General features: G+C 44.7%; 1 protein-coding gene across 2 annotated transcripts in view; it reads left to right on the top strand.

Moving 5' to 3' along the window:
• Positions 1 to 511: 511 nt before the first annotated feature.
• The window catches only part of SGCE (sarcoglycan epsilon), a 65,548-nt gene continuing 41,512 nt past the window's right edge, over positions 512 to 24,547 (top strand). For both annotated transcript variants that reach the window (XM_044295057.1, XM_044295056.1), the window contains exons 1-3: positions 512 to 638; positions 10,132 to 10,254; positions 14,077 to 14,234. In XM_044295057.1, coding sequence (XP_044150992.1) covers positions 578 to 638; positions 10,132 to 10,254; positions 14,077 to 14,234 — 342 coding nt within the window. In that variant the 5' untranslated portion in view covers positions 512 to 577. The remainder of the gene's footprint in view (positions 639 to 10,131; positions 10,255 to 14,076; positions 14,235 to 24,547) is intronic.

Genomic DNA, 24,547 nt, shown 5'->3' with positions numbered 1-24,547 from the left:
TGGTGGAAAGAGGGAGCCCGGCGCCCTTGCCCGCAGTTATGGGCAGCAGCGCCGGTATGGACCGCTGAACTAACAAAGGGTATGGTCTGGGGTTCTGCTTTTGTTGACAAAGTCAGCGTTTGTTTAGGGATTCTGGTCTGGGGTTCATACTTCTTTACGGTGTATAACTATTTATGGGGGGGGGGAGTCTACATTAGGGCACGATTTTTAATGTTGTGTCGATTTTAAGAAATAATGCAATCTGATTTTTAAAAGATCATGACAATAAAAAATGAGTGTTATCCTAGACTTATTTAGGCCCCGCCACCCCTTAATCTTAGGGCCCCCTCCTCTGCATCGCGCTGCTTGTATTTTAAGCGTCTGCAGACATTGCTTGTGTTTTTTCCATGATTCTCCTCCCTAAACCCCAGGAATCTGCAGAGGCCGACAGACAACATTGTCACTGGCTATTACAGAGGAGAAGAGAGGGGCATGGAGGGAGGAGGAGGATGGAGATGAAGGGAGGGAGAGGAAGAGGAGGGGAGGCTGCTGCTGCTGCTGCTCTCGCCTTCCACAAGCACAGTCAGGGAGAGTGAAGATGCAGACGCTGCTGGGGATGAACCTCGTCGGTGTGAGATGTGGCCCCCTACTGCTGACAGGTCTGTGTGCATTACACATATGTGCTAACATGCAGCTTCATCCGCACCGCGCACACACAGTCGCCCTGGCACACCGAGCCCGTGCCACGGACAACATGAGACTGCTGTGTGCAGATGCCACATCTGTCCAGCTGCTGTGAGACCGGCCGCTGCTGGCTGCGTGAGCACGGATCGCACACACGTCTCCTATGGCTTTATCTATTGTGTGTGCAATCTATGGATGCAGCAGAGCCGAATTTGTTGTTGAGTATAGTAATAAACCCTGTGGAGCCCTAAGTTGTGGACAATGACAAACTCATCTCTTCTACATATGTGTTCCATATAAGGCCTCATGCGCACAACCGTATGTATTTTGCAGTCTGCAAATTGCGTGTCCGCAAAATACAAATACCGTGTGTGTCGCATTCGCGTTCTGTGCAGGCCCATTGACATCAGTGGGTATGTGGTCCGCATTTTGCGGCCAAGTATAGGACATGTTCTGTCTTGTTGCGGAACTGACATACGGAGCCGGAAAGCACACGCATCATCCATGTGTTTTCTGCTTCTGTATGTCTGTTACGCAAAAAGATAGAATGTGTCTGCAAAATGCGGACCACGGGCCCATTGAAGTCAATGGGTCTGCAAAAAAAAAAAAGCAGACGGCACACGGACCGCACAAGGAGTGCATACATATTTTGAAAAATGGATACGGTCGTGTGGCTGATTGCATACGGGTGTATTGTCGTATTACAGTTGAAATTCCCGTTCTGACCACGGAAGGACCTTGTCTCCCCGCTAGCGGTGTATTTGCAAAAATAGAACTATCCAAACACTTCTTCTTAGGTCTGATACAAGAGATCGAATTATATGGGCCCATAGTGAACCTTCGTGTCTGTACATGGCACATGGATATTCTCCCCTTGCTTTACCGAGACACTATATGGCGGTACACGTAGTAGCTAGCCTACCAGGGCCCACAGATGTCTAATAGTTGGTTACCAAAGCAAATAAAGTACAGCCCGAGCAATCTGACGCGTAGGGCTCGTGCACATGGAGTGGAATCCATACAGCGCCTTACAGGATGGAGCCTCACAGCCTCCGTCAGGTACCTTATATATGGAGATATTCTCTCCTAGAATGACTTGGATCATTTAATGTGCTGTCTAATAATATAGTCTAGGCTACTTTCACACATGTATTGTTAATTCTGGTATTAAGATCCGGCAGAGAATCTCAATACTGGAATTAAACGTTTCGATTTTGCACATCAGGATACATCCGTTCCAGGGGAAAAAAAATGATCCCTCACTAAATACATTGAAAGATAATGGTTGATGAATTCATTTTTTTAGGCTCTTTAGGCTCCTAAAAAAACGCATCCATCACCATTGACTTACATTGTTTTCAGAAGTGTAATGTATGTACACAGTGACTCCACCAGCAGAATAGTGAGTGCAGCTCTGGAGTATAATACAGGATGTAACTCAGGATCAGTACAGGATAAGTAATGTATGTACACAGTGACTGCACCAGCAGAATAGTGAGTGCAGCTCTGGAGTATAATACAGGATGTAACTCAGGATCAGTACAGGATATGTAATGTATGTACACAGTGACTGCACCAGCAGAATAGTGAGTGCAGCTCTGGAGTATAATACAGGATGTAACTCAGGATCAGTACAGGATAAGTAATGTAATATATGTACACAGTGACTGCACCAGCAGAATAGTGAGTGCAGCTCTGGAGTATAATACAGGATGTAACTCAGGATCAGTACAGGATAAGTAATGTAATGTATGTACACAGTGACTGCACCAGCAGAATAGTGAGTGCAGCTCTGGAGTATAATACAGGATGTAACTCAGGATCAGTACAGGATAAGTAATGTATGTACACAGTGACTGCACCAGCAGAATAGTGAGTGCAGCTCTGGAGTATAATACAGGATGTAACTCGGGATCAGTACAGGATAAGTAATGTATGTACACAGTGACTGCACCAGCAGAATAGTGAGTGCAGCTCTGGAGTATAATACAGGATGTAACTCAGGATCAGTACAGGATAAGTAATGTAATGTATGTACACAGTGACTGCACCAGCAGAATAGTGAGTGCAGCTCTAGAGTATAATACAGGATATAACTCGGGTCAGTACAGGATAAGTAATGTATGTACACAGTGACTCCACCAGCAGAATAGTGAGTGCAGCTCTGGAGTATAATACAGGATGGAACTCGGGATCAGTACAGGATAAGTAATGTAATGTATGTACACATTGTTCCCAGCATCAGAAAAGCGAGTGCAGCTCTGGAGACAACCTAAATTACTTGATGTGAAGTGATTTTTGTTCATGCAATGTGTATCCCACTATAATAGAATTGAATGGAAAGTCTCATTTTTTGACCATCTTGCCCAGTCTCTTGAAAGTTGTGATCATTTTCAGTGATACTTAGGATCCAAATAGAGGGCCAAATCATGGATCCATAGAATGGCGCACATACTTGTAGCCTGGCATGAGCTCATACTGCATAACAAGGAGAGAAATGTCCAGCACCAAATCCGAAATCTTGATAAAATACGTCAAAATGTATTTACATCTTCATTAAATCCGTAATCGAAAAATAGGACCATGGATTCATAAATAATCCATGGTCACTCATGAATAAGGATTCCGCAATCCAAAATGCGTAGACCTGACCGTGGGGTTGCTGTTTTTCTATTACGAATTTAATGAAGATTTAAATAAATTTCTACGTATTTTATCGAGAATCCGGATTTAGTGCTGGACATTTCATTGCTTTCCCAGGAGTCCAAGACAGGTGGTGGGCTGATCATCGTATTGTTTTTTAACTAATTCTTTGTGAATTTTCTATGGAACATCAAGAGTTTGTTTTTTGTTTTTTTTATCATCGATTTGCTAACATAAAACAAAAAATAAGTGCTATATTTCATCATGAGCTGTATTTAGGAGGTGTCTTTGCACAAGGGCAGCCTGTAACCCCAGTGGTAAGGGCTACCGTCACACACTTAGCAGAAGGCTACTTTAGATGATCTATTATACATTGTGTATTGCAGTATAAAGGTCTGTGTGATGCTGACTGCACCCAAGACAGGAATTTTGGCAGCTTTGTCTTCTGACTGGCTAATGGCCCTGTAAACACCTCTACACACATAGTCACCAGCTAATTTTTTATATCAGTATTTTTATTTTGACAAGTAAAGGTGTTTTATGGGAGTTATATATTGATGACTTCAGGACATATCACTATCAGATCGGTGGGTGGGGTGGTGGGGTTGACTCCCACCACCCCTGCCGGTCACCTGGTGGAAGGGGCCACAGCACTCAGACAAGCACTGCAGCCTCTTCATAGTATACAAAGCACAGTGCCCTACATTGTATAGTGGCTGTGCTTGGTATTGCAGTTCCATCCCATTCACCTGAACGGGACTGAGCTGCCGACAGGCCATATAACTGATGGACATGACACAGACTGTTTCAACCAGCTGATCGGCAGGGGGTCCAGGAGTTGGACCACCACCATATTGATGACCTGTCTTGAGGCTGGGTCATCACCATTTAAGTCTGAGGAAATCCCTTTAAATCCAATGTTTGAGAAACTCCAGGAAAAGGCCTTGTAGACTCACAGTAGAGAAGTCAAATCCACCAAGCTGCATCTCTCCATTCCTGCACCCTTGAGTGCAACCATAGACGATGTGCTGACCCTAGCGCTGGCGTAAGGACACTGTTTGCTGTGGCACTCGGGGTGCAGGAAAGAGGTGCAACAAGTATCTGGGGTCTGTAGAAGGGCTGGACTGGAATGGGTTCTATAAAAATGGGGGTTCTGGTGTAGGGCTGTATAAAGGGGGGGTCTGATATGTGGTCTGTATGTATAGGGGGGTTTGGTGGCTGTGTAATGAGAGGTCTATAATTTGAGGGCTTGATCTAGGGTCTGCTTTTCGTTAGTCAGTCTAAAATGGGTCTGGTCTGGGGTCTATGTTTGGGGTCTGATCTTGGCTGTATACTTTGAGGGCTTGATCTGGGGTATACATTTCCTTAGTAAGTCCTGCTTGCATATGGAGGGGTCTGGTCTGGGGTCTATGTTTATTTTTGGGGGTCTGATTTTGGCTGTATATTTGAGGGTTTGATCTTGGGTATGCATTTCCTTAGTCAATCCTGTTTATATATGGGGAGTCTAGTATAGTAGGGTCTATGTTTATTTTGGGGGTCTGTATTTTGATTGACCTGGGGTCTGCATTTATTTTGAATGTTTGGTGTGGGGTTTTTATTTATTCATGCGGTGTGCATTAGTTTAACGGTAATTATTCATTTTGGGGTTTGATGAAGTGGTTAAATTCCATAAATTGTGGGCTTGTCCGATATACGGTAAACAGGCAGGACCAAAAGTGTTGCCAAAAATTTTGTACGACAATTTTCTAAATCTCCCAGATGTCCCTTCTGAAGAGTTGGCTAATATGAGATAGAAGTAGTGTATTGGTTGGGGGCCCTGATACAGCATGGGGGCCCCATGGGGACTAATAGTTATAGCCAGGACATAAATGTGGCCACACAAGAAATCAGCGGTCGCCTCGGTTCTTTCACTTGTATGACTCTCATGTTCTTCTGTTTTGTTCTGTAAAGCTTTATTTCTGAGCTGTGCTGATGGCAGTAATGACTCAATTTATGGGATGGTTAAACGGTTGAACCCTCGTGCCATCAGCAGACTAAATACTGCTGAGAAGACCAATGGTGAGTCCAGGCCACACCTTGTAACACACTTGGAATTAATGATCCTTCCCTTTAAATGTGTTTTCAAACCTGTATTAATCTATAGTAGAAGAAAACCATAAATGATGAGATTTTCTGTGACTTACACATCTTGCCCCTGAATTGACCAAATGTTGTCTACTTATCCCCTTCGTTGGTTTATCTTACCACAGTAACCAAATGTCACTTCCTTGTTGAAGCTTATCTCCAGGTAAAGCAGGGATCTGATTGGTCTAGGAACAGTCTTATGGAAAAGTAGGAGCCATGGTCCTGATTTTTAGAGATCTTTAAGGAAATATTCAGTATATCCAGTGTATACACCACACATCCACATGCCGAAATACCATGCCAAATAATACTTTCATAGAACAACCATTTAGTACTGCCTTTCAGTGACCAAATAATACTGCTAGACAATGCCTGATTCATACTCCACTACAATGTCTGCAAAATACCCATACTCCATATCCAGCCCATGTAAAAGTGCCACCTAATGCTACCATATAGTATGTGGTGCTATTAAAACTATGGACACTGTGACAAAACCCATTATAAGTCATTGAGGTCCATCAGGATCATTGCGAAGAGTGCCTACTGTAAATGCCAATGGACATGTGTTTCCTCTCCACTCCCAGGTTGATGTTGAGGGTTCTGTCTTTGGGGACCCCTGGTAAAATAAGGGTCCTGGGCAATAGCCCAGGTTTCCACTAACTGATATAGGGCTAAATTCCCAAATTACCTGACTCATTAGGTGACCTTACACCTCCTATAGCTTTCAGCTGATAGTTATTTCTCACGATCTGCCCATGCACGCTAAGAACAGCCAAACACACTTGTTCTCAATGGAGAGAGAGTAATACGCTGCTTCAGAACATTTCTGGAAGAGAACAATGCATTGGAGATGCTGAAATCCAACATGATTGACCTGGACATCTGCCATTGGGGTAGAGTTGGAACCAGTGTTGGACTGGGGTTCTTTGGACCCACTAGAGATCATTATTCTTGGGACCCAACCCCTGTATCATCAATAAAGTCTAATAGTTTTTGATTTAAAGAAAGAGATCCTGGTGGCAAGTAATGGGCTCCAAAGAGAGCTTCAAATGCTTTTTTTCTCTTGGACCTTTAGGGCTCACTATGGTATCAGAGTCTGGGTCCACTGGAGGATCCCCTGGTACTTTGGGGGCCAGTCTGACCCTGGTTGGGACATTCCCATACTACACATTAGATTGTTGGCCAGTTAATTGGTTGGTTTGGCTGATATTCCTCTAATGTGTATGGCCACCTTAATTGTCCCCGACATTTGTGTTCTCCTCATACTTGAAAAGCCTTTGAAAAGAGGGGATTAAATCAATATCTATGAACGGCTTTAGTCCTACAAATCAGATTATGTGCCTGTACTGTACAATTTAGACTCTAGTAAACATCTCTCATGACATCGGATCTTGTGTTTCTGTGTGATCGCAGCCACAGAGAAGACCTCTGCCATTTACAGACAAGCTGAAGAACCGAATAACTGAATTTAGATGGAACTCACTGTACATAGAAAGAACAAAGGGGCTTTTGTGCTCCCGCCTATGAAATAAAGGGCATTTCTTAGGACATGTGGAGAATATGAAGCTTAATAATAGAGGATCTCAGCTCTGAGCCCTGATACAATATGTCAAGAAACACATATAATAAAATTAAGTTAAGAAAATCCAGCATCAAAATGACTATAGATAGGGTAGTCCATGAGCTACATTGTTACCATAAACCGTGTTCTAGAGACCACCCAGTTCTCTTTCTCTTCTAAACCAGTAGACTCCAATCTGAGGCTCTCTAGCTGGGGCAAAACTTCAACCTCCAGCACGCCCTGACAGCCCAACCTGCTGCGAGTTATAGTTTTGCCACAGCGGGAAAGCTACAGGTTGGGGACAATGTGAATGTTTTACTTCAAACTGTTCAGATATTCTGCAGACTCAAGGGATCAGTTCAGGGTTATAAGAGATAAAGGACATTCTGTAGTCTACCTTTCTATCTAGTCTATATTTTCAAGAAAAAAGTAAGTGAACCCTTCGGAATTACTTGGATTTTGGCAATGATTGCTAATAAAATGTCACCTGATTGTTATCTAAGTCACAATTTTAGACAAACACAATGTAACTAAACTTATAACCCACAAACAGTCGTACCGTTAATGAGCACATTCAGTAAACATCCACAGTACAAGGAGAAAAAGTAAGTGAACCTCTGTGTTTATGACTTCTCTAGGAGCCAATTGGCAAAAGCTGTTTCAGTTAAGAAGACAAGATAGGAAGTGTGGTAAACAGCTTTCAGAAGATGGGTTATTGAGAATATGGACTCTTACCATTCTCCCTAGGAGTGGGCATCAGATGCACAGATGGCATCAGATCTACGTTTAATGCAAAACACCAACTGTGAGGAAGCGAGGATAGAGCAAGCAGTATGGTTTGGGGGCATCATCGTTTGGGGCTACTTTGCTTGTCTCAGAGCCTGGATGCTCTGAGATCATTCCGGGAACAATAAGTTGCAAGATGTACGAAACCACTTTATAGGAGAATGTAAGGGCAACATCAGTGACTTAAGGCTGAAGAGACGTTTGGTGATGCAAGAAGACAAACATCTAAACAACACAAATAAGTCAATTAAAGAATTGGTGAAAAGGAAGATGTGTTTTAGAATGACCAAGTCAGAGCCCTGACTATAACCCTAGTGAGATACTGTGGTGTGACCTGAAGACCCGTCATGCACCACAGAAATATTGATGAACTGAAACACATTGGCTGGAAGGAATGGTCCAAAATTCTTTCTCAACATTATGTTAATCTTATTTGCAGCTACAGGAAATGATTAGTGGAGGTGATTGCTGCTAAATATGAATCTATAGGTTTCTAAATCTACAGGTTCACTTACTTTTTCCCCTATACTGTTGATGTTTTCTTAATGTGCTCAATAAAAGACATGATACAGCGGTACAACTGTTTGTGGGCTATTAATTAATAACATTAACTTTGTCTGTAATTGACTTGGATAACAATCAGACCAGACTTTTTCTTGTAACTCTCATTATCTAGCTATGTATCTGGTTGTCTGTCTATCTATCTATCTATCTATCTATTATCTATCTATCTATCTATCTATCTATCTATCTATCTATCACACAACAGAGTGGTGTTACCACTCCTGCACCCTGCTACTATCTCAAAAGGGGCTAACCTGTATGTCATCTTATGCATTATGTTCCAGGCCCACTCCATAATGTGCATCTATAATAATGTTTGCAACTGTTAATAACATGTAGTATGCCTGGTTCACCAGCAGGTGGCAGCAAACCCGGGAGAGCTGTAATTATGTAGAATGGAGCTAACCAATCCATTCTAACCCCCCTCTGGAGAGAAGTGGGCTAGTCCTACTTCCTGCAGGAAGGGTGGGGACCAGTTCCAGTTAGTTTAGTTTACCCCCAGCTAGGGGAAGGGTTTATAGGGGCATTTCTCTGCTGGACATGCCCACGCCAGCCAGAGCACCTTAAGCTCTGCTGGCAACGGAGGACAAAGCTTGAAGCCTCAGGAGCCAGGAGGAAAGTTCCCTGGCGTAACTTAGAATCAGACTACAAAGTGAAGTGCAGCTTACAGAAGAAGCTGAGTTATACAGCCAGCCTGTCAGTACAGCAGAGTCAGAGAGAAACAGATATAGCAGTTTGGAGTTTGCCTGCCAGTTTCATGCTAAAGCCTGCTGGAACCAAGATAAAGCCTGTAAACCGTTTTGGAGAACGTTTACTCAAGTAAAGCTGCCATTGAACTTCATCTCAAGTTCTGGACTCAAGTTTGTCCTTAATCCCTCAATTATCCCCTTTATTAATTGCTTCGGAGCCAAAGCCTGGGGTCCAGCGGTATCCAGGTAGGAGCACCGTGACACACAATAAGAGACATTTTAGGCCGTAAACTACCACTCGGCATTTTCTATACCTGGGATACGCAATATAGAGGGCTCTATGGGGAGGCTCCCGTTGCATATCTATCTATCTATACATTTCTGGGTAAAATTATTACAAATTTAGGGCACAGGGCCCCATGGCAATCCTTCCTGCTTCTGTGCTCTGAGAGCTCACAGCTATATTAGGGCTAAGGTGCTAATAGTATTAAAAACAAAAAACAATGTTTCAATGGTTATAGAGATAGTGATAATGGACAACTCTAAAATCAATACAGAAGGAAAATGGAAGGTAATTCTGTACCTGGGCGTAAAGCGTAGCTCTGGCCAAGTAGGGTCAAAACAGGGATAGCGACCCAGCACCCTGACATTGGGGACCCCTCAGAAACCACAGAATCAGAAAGTGGTAAGGCCATTCCATTATTTGCACTGTTAATTATTGCACAATATGTACTATTTAATGGACTTATATTTTAAATGTATGTATTAAAAGTTGAGTATTACATACAGGGTTACCTTCCATTTTCCATCTAAAGTGCTAATAGGTACCAATAATAATCCAGCTTTTATCCTTCTAGTATAAACTAGAACGTCCATTTAGTCTACCTCAGGCAGATTGCAGCTAAAAATGTGTTGTACTGTAATTCTCAATGTCTTTATAACCCCCTGATCGGGCTGTCGCAGTATCTCACTTTCCTGGGTGATATTTACCTTCTTAACATATTAACTGCACCTCCTCCGATGTGTCTTTATCGTATCACTCTCTAATAACATGCAGAGGATTACATATCTGACCTCATTGCATCTTCTGCTTTCCAGTGTTCACCATCCTGTCCAAAGTGCACTCAGACCGGAATGTGTATCCTTCCTCCGGGGTCCTGTTTGTTCACGTTCTGGAAAGAGAATACTACAAGGGAGAATTCCCCCCTTATCCAAAACCAGGTATGGAAACACCTAAAGTATATAAAATCTCAAGTCCAATGTCCCTAACTGTGTGAGGCGCCAGAACGTTTCATCATCAGGCTCATTGCCGGCGCCCAAAGACTCTTTGAGGTGGCCAAGACCCATAAAGGGAAGTGGCCTAAATCTAAAAAAGGGTGCGTCAATGCAAGAAAGAATGTTTCTGTTGCGCAATGCAGTCTTCCATCTCCTGGAAACGTCCTGAAAGTTGACAAGTTTGGTTTAAGGGACCAATAAGATTTGAGTAAACATTGTCTAAGCTTGTCAACTCAGAGAGGCCAGAGATTGGATATTGCTCTTGTTCAAGGCCGTGAACCAATATAGCAGTTGGTCCTTCAACCTGATACAGTAGCCCCTTTTATGACCTTTATTTCTTAGGGTACTTTCACACTAGCGTTATTCTTTTCCGGCATTGAGTGCCGTCCTAGGGGCTCAATACCGGAAAAAACTGATCAGTTTTATCCTAATGCATTCTGAATGGAGAGCATTCCGTTCAGGATGCATCAGTTCAGTCCCTCTTATGTTTTTTGGCCGGAGAAAATACTGCGGCATGCTGTATTTCTCTCTCCGGCCAAAAATCCTGAGCACTTTCCGGAATGCCGGATCAGGCATTAATTTTCATTGAAATGCATTAAAATTGCCGCATTGACGGATCCGTTCTTCCGGTCCGTGCATACACAGACCGTTAAATCTGTGAAAAAAATAAATACCGGATCCGTTTTTCCGGATGACACCGGAGAGACGGATCTGGTATTTCAATGCATTTGTCAGACGGATCCGCATCCGGATCCGTCTGACAAATGCCATCCGTTTGCGTCTGGATTTCCGGATCCGGCAGGCAGTTCAGGCGACGAACTGCCTGCCGGAATCCTCTGCCGCAAGTGTGAAAGTACCCTCAGCCAAAGTGGAGAACAAAGAGCATCTCTCACTCTGGAGGACCTGGCATGCCCATACATTACATGGACAGCCCACTGATTTCATAGGACACTGTGTAATACCCTACTTCCCCTGTGGTGGCGCTGCAGAGCAATTGAACTGGTGCCACCATATTCACTTGAAAAGTGCATGTGATTGCTGCCACAAAGCGAATGCAAATCTGCCATCACCTTTTTAGAACATGTGCCTTTTTCTATTTTATTTTTGATAGGGAAAGAGAAAGGGAACATTAACCAATTATTAAAAGAATATATTATCAATACAAATTTTATAGATCTAGGGAGCTTCCCAGAGCAGAATTATATCACTTATCATTTAAAAATACAAAACTCCCCTAAAAAAAAATTTTTTGACTTAAAACAAATGGTGAACTTGAACCTTAAACTTTTCCCACTCCATGCCATAAATGTAAACATTAATGAGCCATGGCATACATTTACGACACAGAGATGGTAGTGGCTCAGGAACATACAGCTGACACCCCGCTGCAACGGCTGAGATCGTCCAGGGTCCCAATAGTTGCCATGGCAGCCAGAGGCCTTACAAAGGCCTCCAGGCCTGCCATCTACAGAAGCCTGCCAGGCCCTGCCAGAGGCAGGGTCTGATCAGGCCACATGTCAGTGTAAAACTGACATGTACAATACACTGCAAAAGATAACTTTTGCAGTGTATTGTACCAATAAAAAGATTGTTGTATGTTTAAAGAGAACTTGTCATCAACTTTACGCTGCATATACTAACAGCAGCATAAAGTAGAGACAGGTGAGTTGATTTCAACGATCTGTTATTTAAAAGCTAAAAGCAAGTGGTTGCTGAGAACCAACATCACAATCATTGCAGACTGGGCCTGGAAAAGAGTCACGGCCACCTGAGAAGAGTTCTGGTTATTCATGTAGTCCTGCTCTCCTGCCCACCTGCTGATGACTGACCGTCTTCTACCTGGTTTTCTCCCTTTCTCTCTAGGAGAGAACTGCCAATCATCAGCAGATGGGTGAGAGCAGGAGATTATGAATAACCAGGACTCTTCTCAAGTAGATTTGGCCTGGGCTGCAGTGATTATAATGCTGGTTCTCAGCAACCACTTACTTTTAGCTGATCTGTGACACGTCGCTGAGATCAGTATTTCTGTCACTATTTTATGCTGCCCTCAGTGAGGTTAGTATAAAGTTGATGGCAGGTTCCCTTAAAGTCCCTAAGTGCGACTTTAAAAAATGTGAAAAAAATAAAATTGGTTAAAGAATTTAGACAAAAAAAAAACCCACATAGTTGGTATCGCCACATCTGTAACTACCTGATCTATGAATGTATTCTAGGACTTATCCATTTTTTTTAAAATAAAAAACAAAAACAATAATGCTGTTTGTCACCTCCCAAAAAATGGTATAAAATGAGATAAAAAAATTATATGTACCCCAAAATAGTACCAATAAAAACTACAGCCTGTCCTGCAAAAACTATGTTGATAAAAAACTATATAAAAACAATATAAATCTGGTATCAACATAATCATATCAGTCTGCACTGTTGACATATCATCTATACCACATGAGGAATATACCACATAAAAAATTAAAATAACAAACTGACAAAATTGCAATTTTTTTTTGCCCACCTCACCTCCCAAAGACATGAAATAAAAAGTGATTAAAAAACTAAATGTAAAACGACAGCTTGTCCCACAAAAAAATAACCCCTCACACAGCTCAGTCAACAAAAACTAAAAAAGATGGCTCAAAAAGTATTTCAGCAAATTCCACGTTACAAAGTCCAGATGCTGCTCTTCCCCTTTTGAGCGCTGCCATTTCCCCAGAAGGCAGTTTAGGACCACATACAGGGGCAGACTGGGAACTTAAAGTAAACTCTGTCAAAGCTTTGACCAGCTCCTCTGGGGCGGGATCTCTGGTAATGACAAATCCCCTGATCAGCTAAGCACAATAGTTTACTCAGAAATTGATGTTAGGTCCATCTAGTGTTTTGAAGACTGGAAAGGGTTTAATTGTTACGGATTCTAGAACTTTTATACCATTCCTTTGTATGGTATGAGCTTTCCTACTGGAAGGGATGTACCAGTTGTATATTGATCAAGCCTATGTATTTGTATCATGGACAGTTTTATGACTTCATTATTTATTTTTGTTTACATTTCTCACTATTTTTATGATGTCTGCTTCCTTTTCTTTGTTTGCTTGTTATGATAATGTAGATATTTACTATGATTTTCCAATAGAAATATTGTATCCTTGCATCATCCCATGGGTATTTTACTTAAACAGTTCAAGGATTATATTATAAATATCCAATAGAAGTGGATTCCACCTTCATGACCTGCAACTGATTAGTGTGGATGTGACTATTGCTAGAATGAAGTCGTTTTCAGATTCTTTCCCTGTATGGTGCTGCTTCTAACCCAATACTGTGTGTGTGCTGGAACTCAATGCCATCCCCAGTGACCGATTTATTCTATTAATCATTGGGGGTCCTAGTTGTTGGACCCCACCCCCAGCAATGAGAAAGATATAATATCTCCTAGCAATATATCATACAGGAGTTGTCCAGCCATGCATCCAGGATACTTTTAAGTAATAAAAGAAGTAATACTCCCATCATGGATCCTGGTCTCTGTTGGCACACACTACGGCTAATGATTTGCTTAATGGTCACATTCCTGTTTCGAAACAGGGACCAGGAAGTACAGACTTGGGGACCTGGAAAGCATGATTTGGAGTGGCTTAGAGGGTAGTATTTATTTATTTTCAAAACAATATAACTAGCTGGACAATCCCTTTAACAAATTTAATTCGGACTCCCTTTAAAAAAATAATAATTTTTTTTTATTACTTTATTACTTACGTTTTGTCTCCCATCTAGGCGAACTAAGCAATGATCCAATCACATTTAACACAAATCTAATGGGTTTTCCTGATCGGCCGGGTTGGCTGCGGTATATTCAGAGGACGCCTTACAGTGATGGGGTTCTGTATGGATCGCCGACATTCGAGAGTGTGGGAAAGCCAACCATAATCGAGGTACGGTGTTAATTTTTAGTCTTACTCAGGAGCTAGAAAAAAAATAGAAAATGCTGGGCCCCTTCTGTGGCTAGTCAAATTTTACCACACTTGCCATACAACCCCCCACCCACTCAGTCATGTAAAAAATGCTTTCTAGCACTGGACAGGAGGAGGAGTCAAGGGTTTACTTTACAGTATGCCACCTAGGCTCTGTACGCCACCTTAGTGCCCACACAGGAGCTATTCCCCCTTAGTGCCCCCTTCACAGTAGAATACTCCCTTAGTGCCATCAATGCCCTCTTTGTGCCCTCACACAGTAAACATGCCCCTTAGTGGCCCCACACAGTAGTTATGCCCCCTTAGTGGCCCCACACAGTAGTTATGCCCCCTTAGTGGCCCCACACAGTAGTTATGCCCCCTTAGTGGCCCCACACAGTAGTTATGCCCCCTTAGTGGCCCCACACAGTAGTTATGCCCCCTTAGTGGCCCCACTCAGTAGTTATACCTCCTTGGCGCTTCTACACATTAGAATGTAGAATGCACCCTTGGCGCTTCTACACATTAGAATGCTCTCTTAGGGGCCAAGTAGAATAGTAGAATGCCACCTTAGTGCCCCTACACAGTAGATATGCCCCTGTAGTCTTAATAAAATAAAAAAGTAATACTCACCTAGCCTGATGATCCTACTCAGCCCATTAGGCGCAATGACGTCACAGCATTGTGCTGCTGTTGGGGAGAGCACAGGCTGGAAATGAGGCCCAGGCCATAATGGAGGACAGACACAGCAGCGGGACTCAAGGACAGGCCTCGTTTGCCAGCACACACAATAGTCATTATGGCTACAATGTTACAGCGGTAGTTCCACCACAGCTATTGTTATAAAATACTGAAGTCACCCTATTCATGATTAAACCATTTTTCCAATCATTGCACAGTTTGGCTGCCATTGGGAAACACTGGGCAGATTTATACTTATCTCTGCAGTTTGCCTTTGAGTCGAAGAGAATAACAAGGGAATCAATTCAGCCATTGTGTTGTATTAGTTGAGGAAAGGGAGGATCGAATTGCTAATCGCATTAGTATCAACTATTTAAATTAGGCCTCATGCACACGACCGTTGTGTGCATCCGTGGCCGTTGTGCCGTTTTCCGTTTTTTTTCGCGGACCCATTGACTTTCAATGGGTCCGTGGAAAAATCGGAAAATGCACCGTTTTGCAGCCGAGGCCGTGATCCGTGTATCCTGTCCGTCAAAAAAATATGACCTGTCCTATTTTTTTGACGGACAACGGTTCACGGACCCATTCAAGTCAATGGGTCCGTGAAAGAACACGGATGCACACAAGATTGGCATCCGTGTCCGTGATCCGTGGCCGTAGGTTGCTTTCATACTTTGTGAAAACTCATTTCCGACAGTATATTCTAACACAGAAGCGTTCCCATGGTGATGGGGACGCTTCTAGTTAGAATACACTGCAAACTTTGTACAAGACTGCCCCCTGCTGCCTGGCAGCACCCGATCTCTTACAGGGGGATATGATAGCACAATTAACCCCTTCAGGTGCGGCACCTAAAGGGGTTAATTGTACTATCATATTCCCCTGTAAGAAATCAGGGTTGCCAGGCAGCAGGGGGCAGACCCCCCCCTCTCCCCAGTTTGAATATCGTTGGTGGCACAGTGTGCGCCCACCATCGCCCCCCCTCCCTCCCTCTATTGTAATAAATCGTTGGTGGCACAGTGTGCGCCCACCATCGCCCCCCCTCCCTCTCTCTATTGTATTAAATCGTTGGTGGCACAGTGTGCCAACCACCATCGCCCCCCCTCCCTCTATTGTATTAAATCGTTGGTGGCACAGTGTGCCAACCACCATCGCCCCCCCCCCTCCCTCTATAGCAGTAACATTGGTGGCAGTGTGCGGTCTCCCATTCCCCCCCCCCCCATCATTGGGGGCAGCGGAGTTCCGATCGGAGTCCCCGGTTAATCGCTGGGGCTCCGATCGGTAACCATGGCAACCAGGAAGCTACTGCAGCCCTGGTTGCCATGGTTACTTAGCAATAGTACAATAGTAGAAGATTCATACTTACCTGCTTGCTGCTGCGATGTCTGTGACCGGCCGGGAGCGCCTCCGACTGGTAAGTGACAGTTCTTTAGCAATGCGCCGCACAGACCTTTCACTTACCAGTAGGTGGAGCTCCCGGCCGGACACAGACATCGCAGCAGCAAGCAGGTAAGTATGAATCTTCTACTGCTGTTGTACTATTGCTAAGTAACCATGGCAACCAGGGCTGCAGTAGAGTCCTGGTTGCCATGGTTACCGATCGGAGCCCCAGCGATTAAACTGGGACTCCGATCGGAGCTCCGCTGCCACCAATGATGGGGGGGGGGGAATGGGAGACCGCACACTGCCACCAATGTTACTGCTATAGAGGGAGGGGGGGGGGCAATGGTGGTTGGCACACTGTGCCACCAACGATTTAATACAATAGAGGGAGGGGGGGGCGATGGTGGGCGCACACTGTGCCACCATCGATTTATTACAATAGAGGGAGGGAGGGGGGGCGATGGTGGGCGCAAACTGTGCGACCAACGATATTCAAACTGGGGAGGGGGGGGGGTCTGCCCCCTGCTGCCTGGCAGCCCTGATTTCTTACAGGGGAATATGATAGTACAATTAACCCCTTTAGGTGCCGCACCTGAAGGGGTTAATTGTGCTATCATATCCCCCTGTAAGAGATCGGGTGCTGCCAGGCAGCAGGGGGCAGTCTTGTACAAAGTTTGTAGTGTATTCTAACCTGAAGCGTCCCCATCACCATGGGAACGCCTCTGTGTTAGAATATACTGTCGGATCTGAGGTTCACGAAGTAGCTCATATCCGACAGTATATTCTAACATAGAGGCGTTCCCATGGTGATGGGGACGTTTCAAGTTAAAATATACCATCAGATTGGAGAAAACTCCAATCCGATGGTATAAAAGAACTCCAGACTTTTCATTGAAAGTCAATGGGGACGGATCCGTTTGAAATGGCACCATATTGTGTCAACATCAAACGGATCCGTCCCCATTGACTTGCATTGTAATTCAGGACGGATCCGTTTGGCTCCGCACGGCCAGGCGGACACCAAAACGACTTTTTTTTCATGTCCGTGGATCCTCCAAAAATCAAGGAAGACCCACGGACGAAAAAACGGTCACGGATCACGGACCCACGGACCCCGTTTTTGCGGACCGTGAAAAAAAACTGTCGTGTGCATGAGGCCTTATAGAAAGGTTCTTGTTTTTTATTTATTTTGTTTATACTGCAGAAATAATAAGGAGAGGGGTGAATTATATTAAAGGGATTGTCTCGTTTAGAAAAGGGGTATTCTCACCTCAGTTATTTATGGCATATCCACAAGCTATACCATAAATATATGAATAGAGATGAGCAAATTTTTCCAAAATTCGATTCGGCCGGATCGCCGAGTTTTTCGAAAAAATTAGGTTCATACCGAATTTATTTGCAGCGAATTGCGTTAAAAAACTGCTATTTCCTGGCTGCAGAGAGCCTGTATAGTGGTGTAGAACACTGTGCCTTGCAGTAACACGCATAGGGAGTCTGCTGTGGTAGTGAAATAATACTGTGAGTCAGTATGACACGCAGATGACAGGCGTCACTCTTAGAATCACTGCACACTTCACTTATTTGGGCAGTTACGGGGCCAAATATGACCAAATAACTCAAGTATGAACTCAGCCTTACAGGTCGATGTTAGCGTCAAGAAGAAGCGCACTCCTTTTACACCGTCATCAGCTGATTCCACATAGATTTCTATAGAACCTGTTCTATTAAACGCTTATACAAGTAGAGACCCCCGACAGAGTGGAGAGGGTGTCAGCAGTAAGTTTGTGTTGACGTCACTGATTATTTTGCCCTTCCTCTGATCCGTCAGAAAAACCCCCCCCAAAAAACGGATCCTGTCTGTGGAGCATCCGCCTTCACTCGGTCAGCATTTGGTCAGTAATCCATCAGTATTACTAATGCCCCAAAAAAACAGGAGTGGATCCAAAACAGAGATGACACATGAATGGAATATTTGCATGTCTTCTGTGTTTTGTACCCACTCCTGATTTTGGCTACCAAATCATAAGCCAATTCTAAAGGGACCATAAAGCCCTTACAGCTGCTACGCAGAAAGTATCCGTTGTGGATTTTTCCTTCCTTCTGACAGATCAGAAGAAGGGTCAAATAAATGATGATGTCAGCCAGGCCGAAAGGCAAAATAGTGGCACAGTCATGAAGTGGGGAGGGTGGCAACAGCATGAGAAGTGCACAGAGTGGCCCTATGACATAATAGTGAGCTGGAAGTGTCATGAGGAGACCACAGAGTGGCCTAATTACAGAGTCTGGAGGTGGAGGCACCATCAGGAGGCCACATAATGGCACAATGACAGAGTGTGGAGGTGGCGGTAGCAGCAGCATCAGGAGGAGGCCGCATAGTGGCACAATGACAGTGTGGAGGTGGCAGCAGCAGCATCAGAAGACCACAGAGTGGCAAAGTGACATAGTGTTGTCGGGAAGTAATAATTCAATTAAGAATTATTAATTATGGTCATAAAAATAGGAGAAAACCTCATGATATCAAGATGGGCATGTCTAATCCTAGACATCAATATAGAATGCTAAATACATACTGCCCCCCTCTAACCAACTACACGTCACATGACTTCAGGCATGGGCAGATCCATCCAAGGATATAACTTAGAAGGGATAACTGTATCCTTCCGCCCTATCCTGGACTATTTTCACACATATGACTTTGGTAAAAATATTAAAGGGAGTCTGTCACCACATTTGACCATATTAGACAGATCCTATAGCGTTATATGTGCCACCCAGCAGTTAAAAACGGTACCTTTGTTGCATATAACCGAGTCTTCTTTCTGCCAAAAATGAACTTTGAAGATTGTGTAAACGAGCCCTCTCAAGTGCCCAGTCTCGTAGCTGGCGCATGCGCAATGCGATGCCCGGTCCTGGCAGGGCATCGCAATACCTACTGCGCATGCGCCGGCTACGAATTTGTCCGCGCAGCCGCAATGGAAAAGGCGAGGGGAGGGGAGTAAACGGGCGGGCACAGGCACAAGGAGGGCAGAGTTATGAGCCGTTAGGGAGGTCCGGTCTTGGGCTCGGAAGATTGAGACACCGCCCTGGGCACTTGAGAGGGCTCGTTTACACAATCTTCAAAGTTCATTTTTGGCAGAAAGAAGACTCGGTTATATGCAACAAAGGTACCGTTTTTAACTGCTGGGTGGCACATATAACGCTATAGGATCTGTCTAATATGGTCAAATGTGGTGACAGACTCCCTTTAAGACAAATAACAGGGATCTAGGATCTTTGCTAGACCATATCTTAAATGGGAAGGACTTGAAACAAGTCTTTCCTGTGGGAATCCATCACTTAGCTTGGCAAAAAATATTCTATCTATCTATCTATATATATATATATATATATATATATATATATATACACGTATATATATCTAAGCAATTACTTAATGCTTTGCTAGATCATGAGTCTTGATTCTTCTGCAGGTAGAATGAAGCCTCACAATATCCTAAGACTACATCTCAATATGGAGATGATCAATTGATTAATTAATTAATTAATTTATTCGCCAATCTTGATGGTATAATTTCACCCACACTATCAAATTAGTCTTAATAAAATGAAATATCCTTTTCTGTGTCTCTTACCAAGTCCTAGTAGGAATTTCACTTCTGCTCCTAGGAAAGCTGGGTGGTCCATCATAGCGCATCTCATCATGGCTTTCATCTTGATAGACCTCTCTAGAGAGCTCAACTTCTCTTTCTCTCTCCTCCTTTTCTCTCCTCTTGTGCGTAGTTTATGATTACAAACATATCAGTTAGACACACCTTCCTAGTTTGGAACTTTCCAATCATTGTGGGATGGGCGTGACTATTGATAAGAAATATGACATCATAACCTTACCCAGAATGCACTTTTGCTACTGTTGTAATGTCACCTACTCATACCTAGGTGGCACTGCTGTGTAAGCTATTTGCATCATAGTATAAAGGGTTAACTTATGTAAGTCTGAATAAAACTTATTCTATACATTTGACCTTAGAAGCTTTAATTCAAAGCTATAGGGATTAATTCTGACACTTGTAGCAATTAGAGACAGACCTCTAGGCGTCTCTCTGAATGTTTCTCAAACTGTTGATCTATGGATCATAATGATATGAATGGCCTTGTTTTCTCACAGAGATATCAGTACCTCCTCTGTCATACCAAAGATGTGATTAATTGTTCCAAAACACACATCTTTACAGACACTCTTTTAGAGACAAATATTATACTAATGAGAAATATATATAATATACTGGATACATGTTGTCTTCATAGCATATAACAATATAATAAAAAGTAATATATATATATATATATATATATATATATATGTGTCCTACTGATTGTCTTATGCTAAGGATTTAGTAAGACTCATTAAATGAATACATTAATATTATATATTTTGCTACATGAATAAATACCTAATTGTATAGGTAATTATCACCAGCTGCATAGAGCTTATCTTCATCTCCCATCATAAATTTATAAGTAGACAAGGAGGCTTCTCAGACCGGTATATTAATGAGAAGAATAACACTGAAGAGTAGAAACCTTTTTACACAGAAACCTTTGTGCGACCTTACGTTGGCCTACTCAAGACATACAAAATTGTAAATATAGTTGAGTATGGCTCTTAAAGGTAATGAACATCCATCTTGACTAGAATAATTGGATATCAATGCATTTACCTATGAAAAGCCACAACAGTGTGGAGGTGACAGCATCAGGAGACCACAGAATGGCAAGGTGACATAGTGTGGAGGTGGCAGCAACATCAGGAGACCACAGAGTGACCCGGTGACAGATTGGGGAGGTGGCAGCAGCATCAGGAGACCAAAGAGTGGCAAGGTGACATAGTGTGGAGGTGGCATCATCATCAAGAGATCACAGAGTGGCAAGCTGACATAGTGTGGAGGTGACAGCAGAATTAGGAGACCACAGAGTAGCAAGGTGACATAGTGTAGAGGTGACAGCAGCATCAGGAGACCACAGAGTGGCAAGGTGACATAGTGTGGAGGTGGCAGCAGCATCAGGAGACCACAGTGTGACCTGGTGACAGAGTGAAGAGGTGGCAGCAGCATCAGGAGAACACAGAATGGCAAGGTGACATAGTGAGGAGGTGGCAGCAGCATCAGGAGAACACAGAGTGGCAAGGTGACATAGTGAAGAGGTGGCAGCAGCATCAGGAGACAGACTGGGGAGGTGGGTACCAGCTGAAGATGGCGTGTGAAAGAAGGAGCACTTAGCATTAGATGTGTGGCATCAGGCGGGTGGCAGCATCAGTATAGTAGCAGAAAAAAATGGTCTCTTTTGTCAAAGTGTTGGTGTGGCACCATAGATCTAGTCTGATGTATCAGGCATTGGTGGGTGGAAGTCCAGGCTGATCCCTGCCTGATTCATCTAGACAAAGGTTAGTCTCTCCACATTTTGGGTGGACAGGCGAGTTCTTCTTGGGGTAACTATGGCCCGCCGCACTAAACACCCGCTCTGATGCCACACTACTGGCCGGGCAGGACAGTTTTTCCAGGGCAAACTCTGCTAGTTGCAGCCACAAATCCGGTTTGGCTGCCCAGTAGTCCAGCGGATCTTTAATGTGGGCAGTGTACTGTCCAAGTATGCCACCACCTGCTGGTTCAGGTTTTGCTCCAGGTCTAGCTGCTGCTGCTGGTGAGTCGTTTCTTCACTAGGCGGGTGAAGAAAGCTGCTCATCAGTGACTATAGACTCAAGAGAAATGTGAGCGCAAAGGGTCCCCCCAGTCAGACCTGCGAGAGGATGGACGATGGCGCAGAAAGGCAGCGGCCAACTCACTACATAAGATGTCTCTATAGTAGTTCAGTTTGTCCTCCCTCTCAGCGTGTGTATAAAAGGCCTCCATTTTGGACTGGTAGCGAGGGTCCAACAAGGTGGAGAGCCAGAAGTCATCACTCTGCCGAATGGTGACAATTCGGCTGTCACTACGCAAGGAAGTGAGCATGCATCGGGCCATTTGTGCAAGTGACTCGGAGGGAATCCCTGCCTCCATCTCCACTGCATACTGCCACACGGTGTGTCTGGGTCCTCTGCCTCGTCTTCCTGATAGCCCTGTAGCTCCTCTTGCAGCTCCTGCTCCTCCTCTACTATCACCTGTGTGTAAAAACCACCCATTTTGCTACACATTGCTTGTGCTCCAATGTCCTCCTCCTTCTCCAGTTCAGCCCCCACAGGGATCATGTGGCTGTGAGATCTAGGTGCCAGGTCTCCAGTCCCCTGACCAGCCAGATTTATCAGCATCTGTTCCAGGACATGAAGCAGTGGAATGGCGTTGTTCATCCTGTAGTCCTGGCGACTGACAAATAACTTGGCCTCCTCAAAGGGCCTGAGCAAATGGCAGGTGTCATGCATGAGCTGCCCCTGGCTGACATCGAAGTTACACAGAGGAGTACTCCTGTCTGCTTGAATCATCAAGAAATCGTTTATGGCCTTTCTCTGTTCGTATAGTCGGTCCAACATATGGAGGGTGGAATTCCAATGGGTGAAAACGTCGCCTATCAGCCTATGTTGGGGGATGCCGTTATGCCGCTGCAGCTCAAGGAGGGTGTGTTTTGCGGTGTATGAGTGGCTGAAGTGCATGCAAAGTTTCCTGGCCATTTTTAGGATGTCTTGCAGATGGGTGGAAGACTTCAGGAACCGCTTGACAACCAGATTAAACACATGTGCCATGCAGGGCGCATGACTCAGCCCTCCTTAACGCAGTGCCGACAGCATGTTCTTCCTGTTGTCGGTCACCATGGTTCCGATTTTGATTTGTCGCGGAGAAAGACAGGATTCGATTTATTGATGAAGGACATGGACCAGTTCTTCCCCTGTGTGACTCTGTTCGCCCAGGCAAACGAGGTGCAGAACAGCGTGACACTGCCGTGCCGTGCACATGTAGTATGCTGGAGGGGCATTGTGAATTGTCCCTGCAGTGGTGGCTGAGGACACGGTGAACGATGAGGAGGCAGAGGCGGACATTGTCGCAGGACCAACAGCGTGATAACTTGGAGGCGGAAGCGGCATCACCTGGCAAAGTTGCTGGTGTGTCTGTGCAGGAACCACATTCACCCAGTGGGCTGTAAAGGACATGTATAGTCCCTGATCGCAGTTACAGCTCCACATGTTGGCGCTGCTGTGCACTTTGGCAGACACCGACAGGCTCAAGGACTGGCCCACCTTCTGTGTGTGCAGGGCTGGTACTGCCTTTTTGGCAAAGAAATGACGGCTTGGGACTCTCCACCTCGGCTCGGCACAAGCCATCAGTTCTCTGAAAGGTGCAGAGTCCACCACTTGGAAAGGGAGGGACTGTGGCACCAGCAACTTGGATAGGCGCACATTCAGCTTCTGCGCCGTTGGATGAGTGCACACATACTGTTATCTTTTGGCAATCGCTTTGGTAATCAATTGCTGCCGGAACGACTGATGAGGAGTAGGAGGAGCAGGAACATCAGGACCAGCAGATGATGGGAAGGACAGACAGCTCTCTTCGGCTGAGGTGGTGGAGCCTTTACTGCCTGAAACCAGGTGCGTGCCACTGGGTGATGCAGCGGTTGCTGCGCCAGACTGGACCACCACATCGGAGCCACGGTTCTCCCAAGCCACTTCATGATTACGCTGCATATGTTGACGCAGGGCCGCGGTGCCAAGATTGGCACCCTGGCCACGCTTCACCTTCTGCCCACAGATTCTACATATGGCCATGTTCACCTCCTCCAGAGGTTTAACAAAAAACTGCCACACCGCCGAGTAGGTGATTTTACCCCCAACACTCGAAGCGGGTGGTCTGCCCGGGGCACGTTTGGCTGGATACCTGACACTGCTGCCACCCTTCTGACTCCCGGCCACACTAGCGACTTGCTGGCTCTGCCGCTGCCTCACAGGCAAGCTACCACCCTCTTCTCTCAATGATGATGAAGCCCCTAATTCACCCGGCTCCCAAGTGCGATCAGCTACATCATCATCATCGAGTACTGTCTGCACATCACCGATGTCCTCCTCAACTGTCTCTGGGTCAGGAGCCTCACTGCTTGCAACACCAGCTCCCACACCACTCTCCTCATCACCACTTGCCCGCCTACCGGAGGAAGCGGCGGATGTCTCCTCCACATCTTGGCTGGCCAGTAGCTGCTGACTGTTCTCTAATAGCTCTTCCTTGCTGTATAGTGGGACTGAGCCTACAGCA

Source organism: Bufo gargarizans, chromosome 5 (assembly GCF_014858855.1).
Source record: "Bufo gargarizans isolate SCDJY-AF-19 chromosome 5, ASM1485885v1, whole genome shotgun sequence".
In the NCBI taxonomy this organism is placed as follows: Eukaryota; Metazoa; Chordata; class Amphibia; order Anura; family Bufonidae; genus Bufo; species Bufo gargarizans.
Note: the sequence above shows the minus strand (reverse complement) of the source record. Positions and strands in the feature narration are given on the sequence as shown.